The sequence below is a fragment of the Anopheles cruzii genome, chromosome 3 (genome assembly GCF_943734635.1).
Source record: "Anopheles cruzii chromosome 3, idAnoCruzAS_RS32_06, whole genome shotgun sequence".
Taxonomy (NCBI): domain Eukaryota; kingdom Metazoa; phylum Arthropoda; class Insecta; order Diptera; family Culicidae; genus Anopheles; species Anopheles cruzii.
In genome coordinates this window covers 6595198-6616441 of record NC_069145.1, presented here as the reverse complement: position 1 = coordinate 6616441, position 21244 = coordinate 6595198, and the positions used below count along the sequence as shown (strand labels likewise).

The 21244-nt window shown below is 50.5% G+C and overlaps 1 protein-coding gene across 1 annotated transcript in view; it reads left to right on the top strand.

The window, feature by feature from the left end:
- The window catches only part of LOC128275421 (protein similar-like), a 107064-nt gene that overhangs the window by 22654 nt on the left and 63166 nt on the right, over nucleotides 1-21244 (top strand). The window contains exon 6 of the mRNA XM_053013913.1: nucleotides 11642-11783. Within this exon, the coding sequence (XP_052869873.1) occupies nucleotides 11642-11783 (142 nt within the window). The remainder of the gene's footprint in view (nucleotides 1-11641; nucleotides 11784-21244) is intronic.

Here is a 21244-nt window from a genome sequence, read left to right as displayed (position 1 = left end):
CCAAAAGCAGCCTTCAACTCAAACCGCAGCGATGGGTAAAAAATCGGAAGCACGATGGTCAAAGTTAAATCGCTTATGTTTCGTGCATCGCGTGCTCCTTAATCGCAGGCCCAGGGCACCAGCACCAAGTGAAACGGAACGAGTCGAGAGCGAGTTCGTGCGCGTGGCGAAATTAAATCAATTGAATCGAAATGTTAATTTACTTCAATCGAGCTTCTCGCGTTTCGGTCCATTTACCCCGTCCGTCGTCGTCGGTCACCGCTTTCGACGGCAGCTTTATGGGCCACGCTTCCTTCCAACTGCTGCTCCGTTTATGCTGGCTTCTGTGCTCCTGTTGCATCATTCCCGGGGTTTTTATTTTTTGTGCACCCTCACCCGGGGTAGAAGCTCCGTTTCATGTGGTTTCCATTTCGTGTTCCCCATTTTACGACGACGCCCTGACGACTCCCTTTGTCTGCATCGCCGCCGGCCGGCCGATGGCTGCCAAATTGACATTCATATCGGCGAGGTTCAAATGCAAACCTTCCGAATCGAGCGAAGGGCGCGCGCGGGCAATGCATCTGCGCCTTCGTCAGCCAGAACCAGGGTGAGCTGCTGTTGAGTGGCACTTTGCCGAGGACTACCTCAATGTATCTGTTCGCCGCCCGTTCATCGTTCAGAATGTTGCGCCATCGCTCCGGTAGCGGCGGCGGCGGTAATCGAATCGTGGTGCTGTTCCCTCGGTCCTGCAGTGGTGGCTGTTAAAAGAAATAACGAGTTAAACAACCGTTTCGAGTGGGCTAAGCCGAGAACCGAGAGAAGCGAATGGGCGCACTAAAAGGATGCACATTTCACGTCAATTGCAGCCGTCAAGGATCGTTACCGATGGACTCTGCTGGCCCGCAGCGTGTGCGCCATTTACCGCACGGCACACATCCGCCCTCGAGATGGAGCTGCTTTCATCGAGCGTAACGGCATTAGCATAGGAAAGTGCTTCACCCCAAAAGAAAAAGGACGTCAAACGTGCTCCACGGATCGGGTCCGGTCCGGGATTCGGTACGAATATTATTGACATATGGCACTGGAATAAGAAATCAAGCTTCGCTCGAATCTGCTAGAACTGTCATCGTCAGACCATCGGGCAACGGGCGGTAGGAAATAATTCCCCTTCACCACCACACGCATCACCCGGAAGGTTGGTTGGTCCGAAGAGGGACGCCCACTGTGTGGCTCTCGACTCAGGCGGACTTCATTTTTCTTCCGTCAATTACCTCAATCCAATCAAAACGAGCGCGTCCGCCCAAACTCGGTCCGCAGAAGTCCCGAACGGCCCACGGTCATGCATTCTTTAATGGCACCAACGGCACCAGGTTGTGCTTCCCCAGGGGCCTTGGTGTGGTACCTCTGCTCTGCTGGAGCTGCCACCTTCAGCAATCTTCGATTAGTCGGCACAATTCATCTTCATTGGTGCTGTCAAATTTTTCTTCATCTCCAACGGTGCTCTGGCCGCTCCGCCGCTGGACCGTATGTCACGGATCGGTGTAAGAGGATTTCTCGACGCGGTGTGCGTATTACTGGCGTGCACAGCGAAGCATGGTGAAAAATGACTGCCGGCCAACAGTTGCCGGCCAGCGGTGGCTAATCGGCTGATCGGGGCCCATTGATGGCTAACGCGAACGAGGGAAGGCGAGTAGATTCTCCCGAGTAGATTGGTGCCGGTTGGCTGGCTAATCCGGGATCGGGCTACTCCTTGTTGCTGTCCGCTGTTGCTCGCGCCCAACCGAGCGTCACCAAACGAGGCTAATATAATTTAGTGATAATATTGAATTATGGGCGAAATTACATCAAGACCTGGGATGTTGCGCCTGAACGCTGCCATCTTGGCTCGGTTGCGTTCCCAACTGCACTCAACTCCGGAGTCGACCGAGTTCACAACACACACAGGGAATCGTGAATAAAATAAGAAAACTGGAAAGTGGCTCCTTTCGGGGCTTCCTCAGGTACTCAGGCAGGGTGGCGACAACGGTCCTTCGACGACTGTTGACCGCGATGTGATAAGAGCACGGGGCGCTACCGGGGGAGTGGGCGGATGCACACGGCGGGGCCTCAAACACGCAAGGAACCGCCTCAGCCTCAAGGAGGAGCGACATGCAGCGTGTGCTGCATGTCGTAAAGTGCTGCTTCTTTATGCAGTTTCATGATTTTCGTCACCGGAAGGCGATAAAAATTTAATCACATTTACTATTTGTGTCGTCGGTCGCCACGGACAGGAAATGCTGCTCCGGGGACCCGGGGAACGGAGGACCCCGGGGGTCGGTGTGTCTCGAGATTGTAGATTGCAATATTTATGTGTCATATTGAAAGCGCTGCCGGTGTCGGTTTTATGCGACCATTGACCGACCATCCGCGGACCGTTTTATTGCCACCACCGGGTGGGTGCCACAAGTGGCCAGCAGCAACATTAGTGCATGATTAAAGGTGGCGTTCATGGTCCTCCTGCCTGCCGAACAAAGGCCTGATTAGCCTAAAAGTGTTGTGTGGCACAAAAGCACATTACTTTTAAATGATTTACTTAATATGCACCACACTACTCGGTGTCAGGAGCACCGAAAACCAGAGTGTACGACCCTCGACGACGACGAGGACGGCATAAAGCTTATGAGTTCCGCGGGCTTTTTGCCCGGTCCGTGGTCGTCGGGTTGCGGTCTTCTTTGTGTGTGTGCTGGGGCAGTGCTTTATGCAACGTCAATCATTGGCATTGGTGACGTTTTAAAAGTCATAAAAAATAACCATTTCTGGGTGCCCCCTTCTGCGCCCCAGCCCCAGCGAGTGTCGTCCTTCGGCCGTGCCAGGAGCCCTCGGAAGCTTCTTTGTTCATGCAAATTGATGCCGAGCGAGCAAGAAACGGAAACGGTTCTTGCCGGCGTCGTGCACCGTCAGAACATATCTAATTTTCCATCGCATTCAACCCGGCGAGACGCGAGACGCGAGGACGACAGGACGCGGGTGGTCGTAAAGAATGCAATCATAATGCAACCGACCGTCAAGTGAACGTTTAATTTTCCCTGGATTTCCTCGGCGGCTCTCCCGGTGCCCCGGGTTTTCCGCTCCCGAAGAAGCCTCGAATGCAGCAGACATTTTTTTTTTGCAGCGGCTGTGGCCACTCGTAACAAAAAGACGGCTCATTCCATTCGGTCGCGTCGCGACATTTTAGTTAATCAACTCCTGGCGGTTCCCACCCGGTTCCCGGCCGGTGGACGGAGCATGAGTTTTAAAAATTTTCACTCAACTTGTTGGCTCGCTTCGTTTCGAACGGCGCTCGGTAGAAAGGAGGTCCCACAAAACTTTCGCGTTTTTGTTCCATAAAAAAACACAGCGTGATGTTCCAACGAAATATGGCCATCCCGTAGGGTGCAGGCAACACCGACGTGGGTTGCACCAATTCGCTGAAATGTCAACAGCTGCACCGGCAGTAACAAATTCATTGCACCGGGCGGCGATAGAGGCGGCGAAGAAAGATAGCTTCACAAGTCACAAGCCGCGTCGCCGGCGGGCGTCAATTAGGTGGACGCGAAAGTTGGGTAGATTGTTTCGTGTTGCCTTCGGAAAACATAAATTTAAGAATAAGTAACTAGAAAATTCATATCTGAATAAGGGTTTTTAGAGAAGTCGATTTGAAATTGGAATCAAACAGAAACCTCAATGCAGGTCCTTAGAAATCGCTTTTAGAGGATTGATAATTTTCGAACAATGTTGGTAAAATTGACTTCCGACATTTCTTGTTTAACAACACTTCAGCTAATCTTAATTGTTTGGTCCATTTCGATGTTTAAGGCGAAGGCGAGATATGTATTCATTTTTATCGCTCTATAGAGACTGTTTCAGTCGTCTGTGAGTTCCTAAACCGGTTAGCTGCATTCGTTTTCGTTTTGCCAGTTGTGATTAGTTTATTTATTTATTTATTTAATAAAAAGCCAGTGTTCGCCGTCAGGCTAGACACAGGATCTTAAATCTAAATATTACAAAGAAAGGAGAGCTTACGAGTAACAGAGTGAAAGAGTGGAAGGAAGAAAGAAGATGGACGCAAAGAAACCACCACAGAAGGTGAGGAAGTCCAGCGACTCAGATCAAATGGAGGAGTTGAGTGGGATGATTAAAGTCCCCAAGAAGAATTATGACATCACTCGCCGAAGCCATTAGTTCTTGTACTCGGAATATTCTCACAGAAAATAATGACCCCAATAAAAGCGTCAAAACGGCATCATTCTTGTATCGTGGGTCCGATTACTCGTGAAGCCATCCCAATAACTAAATTCAATCGACATCTCAACATTAACAGGTTTCAATAGAGACATACGATATAGTTGAGCAATCAAACGGCAGTTGTCAGGAAAGATTCATACTTTTGGATCTAGATTTCCACCCGTTTTTTGTAAAAATATTAAAGTTCCAATAACATGAGAAAATTTTTATTTCCGTGAATGCTTTGAAGTCTCGTTTCCATACACCGCTAAATATAAACAGAAAATCCGAGCCATACTTTCGTGCCAACCCAACGCAGCACAAAGTGTCAGGTGTGTGTGCCAGGCTGATGCACGGTTTCCTTTATCTCGCGGTCGGCGCGCTGTGGCTGTGTGTTGGCCCAAGATTTGAGTAAAATTTTAACATCCTTGGTCCCGCGCAAGCAATAACGCCGAAAGCGTATCAGTGTCAGTCGACGGGTCCCGTTCCGGGCGACCGACAGCAGCAGCAACGAAACTATTGCCGCCTCCGGTGGCTCAAACGGGAAGATGGTTAGCTTTTATGTTTTAACGATATTACATCAACATGCACACACACCACCGGGCGGAGGGCTGCTTATCATAACATGATCCGTGCCTGAAGGTGAAGGAGCCCTTCTTCGTTCGCTCGCTCGCCCTTGGTTTGCGGTGCAGAAAGGGAAATAAAATCCTCGACATTAAACAAAAAAACGGGAACTGGAACGGTTGGAACAAGAAAGGAACTGCGATGTGATGCGCAAAGGACGGAAACGTCAACGAACGATGTAAAAAGGTATCACTTTATGGCCCAGGCAGAGGAACCGCACCGTGGCGGTGGCGGTCCACCGACAACCGGGGGGAACAGAAATAAATTGATAATGATAATTTACTTACAGACGAAAGGAAAACATCAACCCTCTGCATCCACAGGTAGCGGGCCGAAAGGGAGAGGATGATGGCGCCGGGGTCATGTTTCAATATTTTATTATTTTAATCACGGAGCATTTATTACGGATGCGATCAGGTCCGGGGGATGGCCCACGGACCTGGGTCCTGGGCCACGGGTGCATCATCGCGCATCCACTTCTCATCAATTTGATGAGTGCTCTGCATCCTGCAACAGACCGAAAGCTGCTGTAAGTTTCTTTGTCTCCCGGACTCCCGGTCTCGACCCCCGAAAAACGGGCTCTCCGTGGGTTGGCCCTCCCAAAGGGGCCCCCCTCGGGTGGCGATATCTGTGAGCTGCATGCTGATGCTGTGCCCCTGATACGTGCCCGCCGGTGCTGTTGGCTTCCAGCCGAGCCCGGCGGATCGTTAGCGCATGTGAGTTGACGAATTGCTTGGTGAAGCGAAATAATTTATCATCGTCTCATAAAGTTAATTGAATTTTGCACGCTCCCTCGGGGCGGACGGAGGGCCACACTGTCTAGTGTTGACACAGGATCAAACCCGTCCCGTCCCGGGGAGTTTAAAAGTTCGAAAATCCGTCCGTGTATGCACTTCATCAGTTCAGTGGTCTTCTTGTGGTGGTGGTGGTGTTGGTGTTGGCAAACTACTGCTGCCGTTGACCAGTTGTGCTGCTGATGACACATTGAGCCGGGCTCCTCGAGCTTGTTGCTGCTGCTGCTTAGTAAGTGAGCGTCTATTTATTAATGGAAGCCACCCGCGCCGGCCAATGGCGGCGGGGTGGGACGGAAATCCGTTCCCGTGCGGAACGTGCGGATTTATCTCGTGCCAAGTTGTTTGGTTCGTTGGGAAACAACACTTCAATCATAAAGCTTTTCTGTGGGTATCAGCATAGAGCGCTTTATGCCACACACTCGAGCGAAGTCGTCGTCATCGTCCTCGTCGTGGTCGGGATTTCTCGTGACAGAAGGTGATGAATGAGGTGCGCCCATTCACGTCAAGACGACCGCTACAAGACGCATCATTAGTGGGGATTAATCGCTGCAGAGCAGTGCAACCCCGAGCGGGGCGCGCTGCGCTCGACTAGCTCGTTTAGTCAGATTAGTTTTTATTGTTTGATAAATTATGTGGTTCTGCAGCAGTGTCGTGTCGTGCCACCAACCACCACCCACCGGGATCCTTCAAACGGCGCGCGCACGTCCTTCCTGGAGTGGCTGTGTTATTGATATTTTCCCTTGACTTGTGCCCGCGCGCAATCATCGTCGCAGGCGAGCAGCAGCATGTTTAGATAATTAATTAATGTTTCCAAATCTCTGTTTGCGCCGTCGTGACTGCAGGCGGGGCGGTACTTAGGACGGTGATATTCCGTTTCGCTAATGGTGTCTCAATCAGCACCGTTTGCTTCTTTTGAGGGTTGTTTCAGGCCACCGCGGGGTGCACCTTTGTTTGCAGTCAAATAGGAGGATTTTCTCTGTTGACATAATGTGTTCGCTATATTCAATTGGAAACATCCGTTTTTAATTGAGTCGATATTTGATTGGATTTGTCTTTTCTCCGAAGACAGGAGAAACCTTTTAACGAAACAAAATTGAAACAGATCAAGAGAATGGTTTGTTCGATATGTATGTGTGTGAAATGAAGCTTCAATGAAGAAAATGCATAATTTTCAAGAGAACCTCAAAATATTTTTATTCATGTTAATCTGAGTTTGATTCTACACATTTCGTCCAACTCTCAGTTCGTATTCTTGATTCCTTTCTAATAAAACTTGTTTTGTTTCGGTGGAAACCATCCTATCTAAAACCAACCATCGACCGATATTTCAGCATCTAATTAGCATCTGACGGAACCAGGTTTGGATAATAAAGCTGAGTGTCACCAGAAACCCCTTCAGTAGCTTAGCTAACCGGTCAGTCAGTTAACCAACTCGTTAAGATACTAATTACAAGCATCTATATGAAAGCGTTATCAAGAAAATAAATAAAGGATTGTTAATGCTCAACCAACCAGATCCGGAAAAATGTTGAATACGAATCATACGAATCATAGAACGAATTATAAAAACGACTATTGTTACATGGCGACCGTGCAAAGGTTGCCACATGGCCACTAGAGAATTGTTACAAGAGCAGTGAGTTAGAGACATTACAGTCGGTCTACCATCACAAATAAGAACCAGTGTTCAGCTTTAGCGTCAGATTCGAAGGTGAAAAATGTTTCAGATAGCTTACACCAAAAAGTTAAGGCTATGGCGCCCGTGCATTTTGGAATGGTTGTGGGAATGTTTTTGTTAGCCTTACTTTGACAGCTTGACGCCCTTTTTATTTACGACAAAACCCAGCCTCGGTCGTACTTTTATCAACTTGAGTGGCGATCTGGCAAATGTTCCACTCAAGCTAATGCCGAGTTCGAGAATTGCAAGCGGTCGCTACAATTTTTTACCAAAAAAAGTAGTCCAAAAAAGGGCAGTAATGTGTGTGGCATTCCGAAACTTGAACCCTCTCGGGAAATTAGCATTCGCCTGTCGGAAACAAATCGCCCATCAGCCCCGGACCTGAGAATCTCACCCGAAAAACCAAACCCAGGGCACTACAAAGTGCAACAAAGTTTGTCGTGCAAGAGAAGAAAAAAGAGAAGAAAGTAATATTTAAAACTTCTCGACTCGCCTCGATTTGAAAGGTTTACTGCGCACCCTCTGTGGGGTGTCACTCCAGTCCCCTCCCGGTGCATTCCGAGGATGCAATCGGCGTGCAGTTGCACGGCAGCAGCGGCGTGCCAATGCACTCCAATTTGGCCATCGTCCGCTGGAAGCCGCAGCACGCGCGCTCCACCATTCGGTGCAACTTCATCGGGCTCTTCTCGGGCTTGATGGACCACAGCTGGGCCGGGCCCCGGTGACAAAGAAGCGCCGGCCTCTTCTGTGGGTAGCAGCGGGGGGGGAGAGGCATGAGACGAACCGGTGGGGGGCGATATAGTTTCGTTTGTCTCTCCCGATGCCATAAAAAGTAATCTTCACAATTTACGACATTCCATAAATCCTGCCACGCTCGGCGGATGGCTTTTCCATGCCGCGAGTCCTTTGATTCCCACCCCCGGGGAGGGGCGTGTGACCCTTAGGGAGGGGCGCGGTACGACACAGGCTAAAGTTCCGCCATGCCACGGCGGGGGACGTCAGGGCGGACGTCCCCACCGTGGGCTGTGGGCTGAAGGCAGAAATGAAACAATGTTTACATGATTATAATGCGCTTTGCGTGGCGTCCTGTTTCGTGTTTATCTTTTCGCCGGAGTCACCCCACCGGTGTTGTTGGTGGCGCAGCCAATGCAAACAGCCCGCGAAGGGGAACGGGCCCGGCCGCCAGGAGTGGCACACGGTCCGTTAAATTATTCTTAATGCTCCGTGATGCCGCGTGTCCTGATGCCATGCCATTTTCTTTTGGTCGGTGGAGATGTTTTTTGTTTGCCGCTGAGCTTCATCCTGAGCTGGTGCTGCATTACGGATGCACGACAATAACTGATCCCAGAGCGTAAGAGACACGGGGAGCGAGAGAATAAAGGACCAAGGAATGCTGTTTGAAAATTCAATTATGCTCAACCCCTAATAAATCTTGCATGGACTTAATAAGCTTATTTAGTGCCCACGGATCCGGTCTAGGGTAGAAGAGGACCAGTGTTTTTGTTGTGCTGTGCTGTGTTTCAATTGTGGCCGGTTTTGTTTATTGTTGCCAAACCCAGCACACCGCACAGCACTCGGTGGTCTCTTCGGCATTCGATCTCCTTTTTTTGCGTTTTCTTTTGTGGATTAATTTAACCCCTGGCCTGAAAGGATTCTGACAGGCTCGGGGTGGCTGCCCGGTGTGCCCCGTTAATTTGGGCGCAAATTCAGGCAGATTCACCGACCCAAGGTGGCCAAGGACAAAGAGAACAAACAACCCGGTGCAGTTCCACTGTGCGCACGATGGAGGCGCCAGGTGCCTCACCCGGATCCACCGGCTGCTCGCCGCATAAACCTGGCTGGCTTATGATTGTGTGCATCGATTTTTATACGGCCACTAATAAAAACTCACAACAAATGGTCCACCGCCCATTGCGCTCTCCATTCCGCGATGCACTCGCTGCGGTAGGAAACCTGTCCCTGGGGCGCCGCGCCCCGTAAGACGGAAGCTTTGATTTTATTACGGACCGGGTCCCGCCCGCTCTGTTTCGGGGACGCTGGGATGGGAATTTATGCGACGCTCTTAAAAGCTCTCGATCGATTCACGAACGGTGTCCGCACCCTCCATTAGGGCTTCGGTTCAAGACGACCACCCATCGAGCAGGACGGTCGGGCAGGATTTAAGGACCGATCGAGGGCGTTGTTATGTTGCTTTAGCCTCGGGTTCCATTGTGCGCTAAGTGTAATGATGACGATGATCGCCCAGGTGGGTGGATTATTTTCCCCCTTTTTTCCTTTGACGCCGTGGCCACGACTCCGAGTGAACGACTTACCTTGTTGCCTGGCCTGGCCTCGCCTGGCCGGTGGTAACAAATTTCGAAGAAAGGAAGGTCCAACTGGCGATAAAATTCGACCATTCGACCGGGAAAAGGTGAACAGCTTTCCGGGCAGCAGCAGCGCTTAAGGCGCTGCCGACTGCAAAGCAATGAACGGAAGATTGGCGGCGCCCTGTAGTAATCGACCAGTTTGAAAATTAGTTAGTTAGAATGTTGGTGTGTGCAAAAGTCATTCGCCGCACGGTTCGGGTTTCTTCTTCCCGGGCTGCTTGTGTCTCTCGCTCTCTTTCTGTGGCGGGAAGACCTTCTGTGTTAATTACAAGTTGCGGACGCACACGACGCGCTTCAGCGAAGGAACCGCACGGAGGCGGAGCACGAGTTTCGACTAAAAATTTGCCCAATTTGCCGCCTCCGGGGGCTCGCTGCGCTGCTGGCGTCGAAATTGAGTTCTCTCACTCTCCCTGGTCCCCGCGTTACCCGGTTTTTAGTTTTCCCAGCAAAAAGAGGAAAGAAACGCAACGGAATAGTAGTGAAGTGAATCCTTCGCGATTCGTCGAGGTCCTCTGCCAACGGGCGCACCAAGCGAAGAGTCCTTTTAATCCAAAAGCACACCGTAGCGACCGAAGCGGGGTGGGGGGGAGCAAATTGTCCGTGGCCGTTGCCGACGGGAACAAACATCGCTGTGGAAGCTGTGGAAAATTAACTAAATGAAAAACTTTTTCTTTGATTTCCTTCGACTGCACCACGCCACGGGGTGTGTGTGTGTGTGTACTTTCGGAAATGAGTTTCCCTTTTTTGTTGGTCGGTTAAACTTTTATTTAGCGTTGGTGTTGGCGTGTGTTTTTTCCCCGACTCTTTGGTCCCGATCGCAGCCCCGAAGGTGCCCGAAGCCCCGGAAAACCGTATTGAGTGGCGGCGGTCCTCTGAAGCAACGGAGAAGTTTCCAGGATGCATGTGCCATTGTTTCTGGGCTGATCTGAACCTGTTCCCTGTTCCGAGTCGAAGGGGCAATCCTTGATCCCGATCTCGTCGGTGAAAGACAAACGAAATCATGCTTGTGATTGCATTTGCTTGCAAGGGATTTACGGGGTCTGATTGGTTCCGTTCCGGTTGGTGGGGGGCAATACATTGATTCGGTGCGATATTTCGAACCGATGGTCGTTGTTTTTCTTCGTCCTTGCATTGCGAAAATGAAATAAATATAAATTCAAATATTGGGGAAAAAGAAAACCATTATTTTTGCGTAAAATTCAAAACTTTATGTAGGGGCCTTCAACATACCCGGGGTCGGTCAAATATGCAACGTTTTGTTGCACTTTTTGGAACCCTTTTGAAGGTAACTAATGAGAAATCTTGGTCCTCATTGGCGAAAAACTCTCCTAATCGATTTTAACAATCTTCTCTTGATCCCAATTGCTTAGCACTCAGGAAGTTTTGCAATGCGAGAAAAAGGTGGTAATCGCTTGATGGTATGGTGGATGCATTTAAACTTTCCAACAAAGCTTCCGGAGTTTCTGGCGAGTCACTTTTGACGTGTATGGCCATGCCTTATCCTGACGGAACACAACACCTCTTCTGTTGGCCAATTCTGACCGTTTCTGGTCGATCTGGTTGACAGTAGAGATCTGAGTTTAGTGTTTGGCCCTACGGAAGCAACTCATAATAAATGATTCCTCAAGTCCCTTCAAGTCCCTCCAAATACTCAGTAGAACCTTTGTGGTCTTTAGTCCTGTTTTGCCCATCGTTTGAGCTGCTTCATCACGCTTTGATCACGATCGTTTTTCCGTAATATTGTCCTATATGACGCATTTCTAGTCACCATTCGTTTAAGAAATTAAATAGAGAAATGGTCGCTTAGGAAGTCTTGTCCCATTGTCGTCCGGCGAATGCCCCCGCTTAAAGTTGTTAATAATTATTCGTGGTCCACCAGAGGTGAACCGATTAAATGTGGTTCGTTTTAGAAGCTTCCTACCAGTTCTCAGGAATCGATTTTTCTTATCTTCCCACAGTCATCAGCAAGGGCCAGAGCGAAACGTCCCGCTACCGGTTCCTCGCCAAGACGGGCGGCTACGCTTGGGTGGTCACGCAAGCGACGGTCATCTACGACAGGCAAAAACCGCAGAGCGTCGTTTGCGTCAACTACGTCATAAGGTAGGTGCAGCTTTTTCAACTTCTTTCCTTCTTCCTCGGAGCAACTGCATCGTCGCTTGGAAACCCCATTAACCTCGGCCATTTGTTGGTGTGCCGCAGGGGCTACATTTTTTTAGCCACCATCACTCAGTCTTATGCTGCGTGAGCATAAGAAATGTCAATTATTTTAAATGGAAATGAAATGTTCGCCGCATAGCGGCGGCGAATGATGAGCACCGTTTTTCCATTGGACCAAAATCAATAAGGATCAACTCAAGGCTACAGCGCGCGCTCCGGAGTCACTCAGTAGGGAAATCATGCCATGCCATCTGTCAAACCTGTCAATCACTAGTCTGTAGAAAACATTTTACGATATATATGCGATATAAAGTCCTGACTTCCTGCTTCCTTTCCCCCTACTTCCCGATGCGCCTCCGACAAGGACCCCCCCCAAGCAAGTGCGCTCAATCTTCGTTCGTGCGGGGCCCCAGCCGCACGAAGGAGCAATCAGATTAACTACTCCACCGTAAATGAAGATCTATCGCCCGTTCCGCATCGTCTGGCAGCGACACCGACCGACGTCTTAAATTGCTGCTGCATTATTGTCAGAGAGTCAAAGAGTCAGTGTTTCCATTGTGCCGCCGCCACGGTTCATGTACCACCGCCCCCGGAGCGGCCATTTCATTTCAAAATATCCTTCATTGTCACATAATCTGCCCAACCCTCCGCGCCACACACACACAGGATTTAACTTTTGGGGTTTTGCGGGTCCCGGACTTGCCTCGTCGCCGGTTGGGCGGGAGGGCGAACGAACTAAATTTCAATTATGTTTGCGCATCGCACCGACAATCATCGGTAAGCCAGCTTTTTCCGTTTTCCGCCCGAGCGCCCACCGCCGGAGCTGCTGATGTAACCACCCCGAGTGCTGCACATCCCGAGCTGCATTTCGATTCATTTATTTCCCAACCAACCCAAGCACCGTCCCTGACGATGCACCGATGTCCTCCGATGCGAGAAAGCGTATCCTTTTCGACATCGACAGACCGCCCCCGGAGAAGGATTTGTGTGTGCGCTCACTCTCTCTCTCTCTCGCTCGCTCGCTCTCGGTTGACGGAGACAAAGGGCGCATAAAACGCCACCAAGGCGAACATAATTTCGCCGCCTTTCACCGCCTTTCCCTTCTGCCGCGCTTCCCGCGCAACTTTTGACACCTTCTTTGTGATGCTTTTGCAGCGTCGTTGCTTCTTCGGAATCGGATTCCGCATTCTTTTTCTTTTTTTAGTTTGGCGCCAAAAATTGGCGGCCAACGAAGGGGCGGAGGGTGGAAAAAAAAAACAACGAAGCAAAGTACGCATTGTGGCCACACAACAGGTCCGGAGCGTCCGGGACCAGACCAGAGGCAAATATCATCCCGTGTCCTTCCCGTGGCAACAAAATAGCTCTTTGTTTGGGCCACCACCACACCAGCGACCGTCTTCGGTGCCAATTGGTGCCGCCGCGCACTGTTGCGACTCCCTTTCGGCTATCCGACTGGCCGGTCGGGCTTATCAGAGCCGGCACCGGACGGTACGGGCTGCTAAGTCGCCGGAACTTAGCCCGGGACCGGATGGGTGGTGCCGCACCGGACGTCCCCGAGACGGCTGCTTCGGTAGCGGATCCGTTTAGTGGCCGGTTCCGGGATTCAGGGCCAAGAAAAGGACCTGTTTATATTTATTGCAGAACCATCTTCTCAGCAGCGCCATCATTGTTTCGGGTGGCCGCCGTCAGGATCGGGTTCTCGTGATTTAACACTCCCGAGACGCTCGTAGGGCAAAGGTATATCTTTTTTAATGCATCATTTATCAGCAGCGCGCTTCGTTCGGGTTCGTGAGCCCCCCCGACCAGTGGTCGCCGTTTGATTAACCGGCGGCGGACTGGAGTTGGTCCTTAGAATCTCCCACCAGCGTGTTCTATGAGTCGCTGTGTCGGAGGGCATCCCAATCCCAATTAACATACCCGTTCTTTACAGCGCTCCCAACGCGAAAGGTAGGTAAGAATGTTTTATTTCTTCTACACTCATCATACGCACAGCTAGGGAATTTTCACCGCAGGCGACGCTAATTTAAAAGACATAAATTTGGTAGCTTAGTTGAGTCCGATCCGACGACACGGCGGCGATGGCCCGGCCCGGTGATCATGCGTTTCCAACCGAACGACATGCTCGCTGCTATGTGCGTCCGATTCTTTGTGCGTATACTTGGACACCGGGTTCGGTCATAACGCGACGTCTTTCGATGCAGTTGCTACGATAAATCATTCCGATTACGCAAGTAAAGCGCCTCGCGCGCGAAAAACCAAACAATCACGACCACCGCTAAGCCCCAAAATGGTTCATCACGAAAATATGTTCACAAATATTGTACCCAAAGGAAAGGAAAAAACAGGACGGCTTGTCGTCGGTCTAACACCGTGAGTGAGTCACAATGGAAGTGATATTCAAAGCGCGCAGCTCGTTTGCTCGTCGGCGATTTGGACCTGGCCACTGGCCAGAAGCTGATCGAGCTCTCGGCCGCACTTTGATTTATTTATTACAATCTTTAGTTTATCTTTGTTCCACGTTATCTTCCGGCGACGAATGATGACTTATAATAGAGTGTGTGGCCCGCGGTGTGTGTGTGCTACGACACGAGAATAGAGAAAGATTTACAATCGGTTGATGATATTTTGGTTCGCCCTGTGGGTGTCATAAAAAGGATAATAAATTATGGGACGGTCACCGATCGCCAACAAAATCGCCGTCTTCGGGGGAACGCTTCGCAGGAACAATGGATTGTTGTGCGGTGATGACTGGTTTGGCTGCCAGAAACCTGAGTTCACTCATTTAACGGGGTTTCTTTGCGGTTTGGGCGCGCACAGTCAGGGTGCGTAAGAAAGAGACATTGGAATAACTTTCACAACGGCGAATAGATTGTGAAAAGTTGCTCCTTTTTTGATTATTTTGGGTAAAATGTGGTTTCCATTTCCACGGTTGTACTTTTTATCAACCAAGAATTCTGGACGATGCATTGGTGCAATTTGTGATCCAACATGGTCGTTTGGAGGTCCTATATCGACTTCAAGTTTTCAGCCAAAACTTTGTTTTCAAAGAGACAAAAGAAAGTCCACTGAAGGTGGTCATTTCAGAGATCTTGGTGGTTGGTGTATAAGGGTGTTTCAAAACAGTGTCCTGACAGCCACCGATAGTTGCTGTTTCAACACACTCAACAACACTCCATCTCTAATGGTCCAATTATTCTCTGATACTGAATCAATATGGAAATGTATTAGGTTGTTCAATAAGTTTTGCGATTCAATAACAGACGAAAGACGCAAGTATCGTGCAACGATTAAATTTTTATTTTTGGTGGGCTTAAAAGCTATGGAAATTTATGAACGAATGTTGAAAGTGAATAAGGACTCTTTGCCTTCAATTAATACAGTAAACGGATGGGTTTGACTGAACTCAAACACGTCAAGGACGTTCAAAAAGGCCTAAAGCAACAAGACCTAGAATCGTTCAAAAAATACAGGATATTGTATTGGAAAATCGTCGAGTGACTAAATAGTGGTGTGAACCTGGTTCTTCGGCTTCGTATTCCTTCTGGTTCTGTCCTCATGTAATTTCTTATTCTTTCCTAACTTATCTTTCGGTTACCTTATCTGCCTGAGTCATTCGAAGGCTGGATGTGCGATGATGAGTTTGCAGCAAGTCAGGACCTAATCCGTTTCTAGTCCTGGTGTACCTGCTAACTGATGTTCTGCTGTATGTCGGAACAAGTTAGGAGCAACATGTTTACTTGCGTGACGTACGATGAACGTCGAACGAATGAACGAACATTGTTTAATTATTCGATTATGATTTAAGGTGCTTGTTTTCCACTCTACTGCATACTCTACTCGCCATAGTTCTAGTTACTGGGTGAATATTGACTCAATCAGCTCAACTGATTGGTTCGATGAGACCACCGTCTCGCCACCGAAGAGAGCCGCAGGAAAGTAAACACATTGTGGCCATAAAACATAAACCAACCGGAGGCGCAGGACGGTGATTGGAGCGAATCAAACCACGCTTCTGATCGATCACACAATACCCTCCCCGCCGCCGTAATGGTTGTTGATTGTTAGTTGGCGCCAGCGCCGGACCCTTCTGCTTCCTGGTTTTCGCTGGTTCCTGATAAGAGGCTATTGATGTTGTTATCAAAAACGGCATAGCGAGTGCGTGTGCCATTCTTCGCTCATCCGCGATGAAGTCATCACGCACGCAGAGCATAAAACCGTCCGCGCGACTGTCTGTAAAAACAGAAAACAATCGTGAGAATCGCTCATTAAAATACCAGCCACCCGGCCACAGGCAGCCCAGGGACCAGATGGCGCGCAAATCCGGGTGCAGCCGATGCAATATTCGCATTAGCGGCTCTGGCTCTTGGGCTGGCTATTTGCTCGACGCCACCCGGGGGAATAATACTACGCCGGCCGGCCGACGATAAAATTGTTTTCCTCGAGTCCGTCGGCCGCAAAGGCGGCCACGTGCGTTTGGTGTTGTCGTTTTCCTTTCGCCTGCCAACCCGCTCGTGTTCTCCTAGATCTTCCCCAACAACTCTATTTTTTGAAATCATGTGATCGCACACCGATCGGATGATGCGATTTGCGTTTTTTCGCGCCTCAATTTTGTTGTTTGCTCGAGCAAAACTCGCCATCGTTGCCCCGCCTGCTGCTGCTGCCCGTGATCGACAGTCCCAAATCGCCCGGCCGGCGTCCTTGAACTCGGTGAGGGTCCTCACCGCCTTTCTCTCGGCTATAGTTAGGCCTCTGAACGCCACCACGTCGAGTGCCACCCAACAGTCAATTGGCGCAAATCAAGAAACCATCAGCGGACCAGCGCAGGACCAGGACCAGGAAAGAAGGAACACGCAGACGGACTATTGAATGAAATATTTTATACGCGAGAGCCGGTCGCTCCTGTGCCCCTCCCGTTCCCGTTCCGTTTATGGTGGCCACTTCGAAGCTTGCGGCAGACGAACTATTCTCGCGACGTATCTTTGTTCCGCTGTCATCACAGCTCTCTCGGGCGAACGAAAGTGAAAACAACTAAAATTAGTTGAAAGCGCACAGTAGAGGGCGGGGTGGACACGGGGCGGGCGGTCATAAACATCCGCGGGAGCGTTCCGCTTGGACCGCAGCGACGACGAAGACGACACCGAAGTGTCACTTCAAACGATGGCACTGAAGTGAAGTTCATCAGAGGAATAGTTGAACAATTTAATGGCCGACGTTCATTTGGGGTTTTTGTTTCAATGTTTTATCATCCCCGCCCGCAGGGTCCGCAGAGGCCACCCTTCCGTCGGCCACCCGTCCGCAAGAGTCTCATGACTGACGAATGCGTATTTATTCAGAAGAAGATATATTTAGATGTTATGAGGTAGCCGTTGCCGGCGCTGCACTTACGCGACCGACGCCACTCTGTCACCAGGCCGAACTTTATTGTTGTCTTCGGCCACATGACCTAAGAAAACACACACACAAAAGCGACACACGCTAACCGGATCGGTGGCGGGTCCTCACCGGACTCACTTTCGCTTGATGCTTCCGATGATGAAATGGCGGCATTTGTTGTTTCTAGAACGTGCCCAGAACGTGTGTGTGTGTGTGTGTGTGCGTGCGTGCGCGTGGGGACCCCCAACTTTGGCCACCGCCCCCCAGTGAGCGCCTCTGCGTCCTTTAGGAGCTGTTCTATAGTTAGGGGCGTTCATTAATATTTTCACGCCAACCGCCGACGAAAGGACGCCGATCGGGTTAGAGACCTCTAGAGAGGGGTAGAGCTAAAGGGCCACAACCACGCGCGTTTTTTGTGTGAAGGTATTCTGGGTCCTCCACCGTTTGAAACGCTACTTTGATTTGTACCGAACCGTCACGATCACGTCTCGGTGTCTCCGTGGCCGGCAGATTACACCTTTGCCCGTGGGATATTTACATATTTCGTAAATACGCCGCTGCGTGAAGTTTCGAATTGACGCGCCACCGTCGACTGTTCTTTCGGTGAAGAGTATTAATTACTGTTGACAGGGTTATGGCACTGAAAAGAAACCGGTTATGCTCGTGTCTTCTGCTACTGTTTAACTGGTGGCCCAACACCGCTACTTGTGTGTACTCTATTAATGCTAATTATCGTAAAAATGCTATCCGCTTCGTCGCTCCAACATCGTTTAGCATAATTCAAAAGGATGCTTTATGAGGCTCCCTTAACACTCTTCACCATCTCGGCAAACCCTTGTTCCGTCTCAAGAGCATAGGCCCTTTGTTACAGGCTCGGTTCAGTTTCCTTGACACAGCACTCAATAGATAGGAAGCGATCCTGGGAACGATTCGCACGATTGCCCCTCGTACACGTGGCATCCCAACAACACACAGATTGATCGCAACAAAAAAGTGATTCAATAAGACCGCGCATCGGACAACGTGTTCCGTACCGGAAACGGACCCCCCATTCACAGTCAAAACGGCCCCTGTGACAGGTGGCGTCACCGGGAAGCTGTGGACGACGGACTCAGGACGCGGAAGAATCGGGCCTCTCTGATATTAATGGGTGATGTCAGTTTTTTTTCCTGGAATGTCAAAAATGTCACGCCCGCATCGGACGATCAAACCTGACGGACCGCGTCGCCCGTTCTCGGGGGCCTCGGTTTGGGTCCAAAATCTTATTTCCGGCGACATCCTCAATTCACGATGTGATTTTGGTCCAGCTTTTCCGGCTGGTCCGGGCCGTGTTCTGGTGGGTGACCCACATGCCTGTGACTGACACTTCCTAACGAAGTGTGTTCCACGTCCTATTTTTTGTCTGGTCGGTTGCTTCTTGAAGCGTTTCATCGAGACAAGCTGTTCTAGCTCAGGGGGACGACCAACACGAGCCATCGAAGGCCACACCATCGCCATTGTTGGGGGCAATCGTTTGGAAACGGACCCTGGAAGGGTGCGTGTGTGGTGTTAGTAAAGCAATTATTTTAATACCCTCACTGATGTGACAATTGCGTGGTGTTCTAAAGGAAGAAAGGAAACTTTGTGGCCATCGGAGCCCAGAGCGTGCGGGTGTGCGGGTTAAGCAGCTCGTCGGTCGGAACCCTCCTAATCCGTCTCGATTGCCCTGAACTGTGTGTGGGTCCGTCTTCCCGAGAGGGTCTTCAAACAAGTTTCGTGGAGTGTCCAGAAGTCCGACGGCGACTAACTGACGGACTTAAGAAGGCGTGCACGCGGTCAGCGGCCATCATCTCGCATCATTATCGTTAACATAAACATCAGGTGCAATAAATTGGCCGTATGCAAATACTGGCCAGCACTCTGTAATCAAACGAAGGAGTTCCAGCGGCCATCCTTCTTCCAGTGATGGATGGCGCGGTTCTCTTGTAGTTTTAGGAAGCAATTAAGGACACGTGCTTTCTTCGTCCCTGCGACTAACTTTGGACTCCGCCCGTCAATCCAATGGTCGGACGAAGAAAATAATTGTCAATTCGTTCGTCCTACTCGTGGGAGGGCTCCGTAAAGGGGTACCCGGAGTTCCCGGGGATATTATCGTCAATAAATAATGTCCCGGCCTTCCCCTCACGCGCGTCGCTCCAAACCTTGGGATTTGGAGCGCTCAGAACTTTCTCCTCGACACGCAACAACACCGCCGAGCCGCGAGGGGTGTTGCGTGTCGAGGTGATCAGAAACAAATTTCTTGTTATTCCCGGCTGCGCCGTCGCCGACGTCTATCAAGCGTCTTATTAGGGCACCCGAAAGGCGTTGCCCTTGGTCCGCCAGACGACCGTCCGCCGTGAGGTCTGACCGCACCAGAGTTTATTCGTGGCCACACAGTTATACAGGTCATGGTTTTTGGGGAAGTATCGCACCGCGGGGAGAAGGAGCCGACCCTATCGCCTGCTCCGGCTGATGGCGGTGTGACATTTCGAAAAGGTTGTAACACCACGACGCAGCGGAAACCAATCAACGGAAAGCACTCGGTACACGAGCGACGCGCGGTGCGATTGATTAGTTATGAGATGGATCCCCGAAGCCCCGGCGGACAGAGTAGAACTTGCCAGCAATGTTCCATCCATCGTTCGTTTGGCAGTTGCTGTTTGTTGTCAACGTTGGTTGCTGTCTGCGTACTTCTTCTGCTTCTTGTGTCGGTTCTGGAGCACGCGCTCGGGCACGAGTCAGAATTGACGACGACACCGACGCTGGCGAAGAATTGGGGACGAACGGATCCTAAAAAATTTAATCAACACCAGCTGAGCCACTTGAACCTGACCCGGTCTCAATTGTGGCCCATAAAGTTACTTACCCCAATCAATCGAGCAGCGAATCGCGAGATACCGAGAGAGCGGAGGGAGTTCCAGGGTGCCTGGACAGGAGGAAGCACTCCAAGGTTAAAGTTATGTTGTTTATGCTTCGGTCGGGGCCGAGGGTGGTCGAGTGGTAACAGAAACTGCTGCTAGCTGGTTGACGGTGGTCGGTGCCACGTGTCACGGGTTCAATGGAGCGCCGCGTACCTACGACATGTTTTGGGTATTACACGCACCCCATCGAGCGAGAGACCTCGAAGTCCCACCCTGAAGTAAGGCCACGACTGCCCGCTATTAACGGGGCAGTGGACATTACAGTCAATTACCAGCCCTAGTGGTACCGGTGGCGACAGGGTAACAGCTTATGGCGCAAGAATCCGGCCCACCACTTTTCTTTTGATGGCTTGGTATCCAGGCTTCGGTAGCGCTGCTTCATAATGCATCCGGTAAACAAAGCTCCCGGTGCCGCCCCGCTTTTTGGGCAATAAATTGTGTTCTAATGACAGGGCTGCTTAGAGTGGCTCGCCGACGGTTATTCCTCGACCGATCGATGCTGCCCCCCGCCGTTATCGCACGCCCATCGCCGCATTTTGTTTTCTGTTTTCGTTTCGAGCGGATCCAGGACGGACGTCATTAAGCTAGGCGGCCGATTGGACGTGAGCGGGCTGAACTGGTTCGCCGAACGGCGGATCGGCCATTTATTGTTGTGATTGTTGCGCTCGCGATCGACCCCGCGATGATCTTACCAGCCAGGCCACACTATGCTTTGGTAAGCCTGCCAACATACGTTTCCAATCAAGCCGAGCCATCAGCTGACCAGATAGGCCGTTCGGGGTGGGCGCGCATTGGCTTGGCCGGGTGTTTGATGATAACTGCATCTGTTGTTGATTGCTTCATTTGAGACACTCTCTAGCTATCATCTATCTGACTGATCACCGATGCCACGTGAGTGGGGACCCTCAATGGAGTGATTGTTTGATCGGCGGGTGGCCATCGTCGCCGGCTTCGTTTGACTGGTGCACCCTCCGTGAGCGTCATCCGATGCTCCAATGCTCGGAATGCGTTGACGAAATGGCAATTATACTGTCAACTTTTAAAAATGAATTGAACTGAACCTTTTAAGGTTCGCCTGGAGAGTCAGCGTTA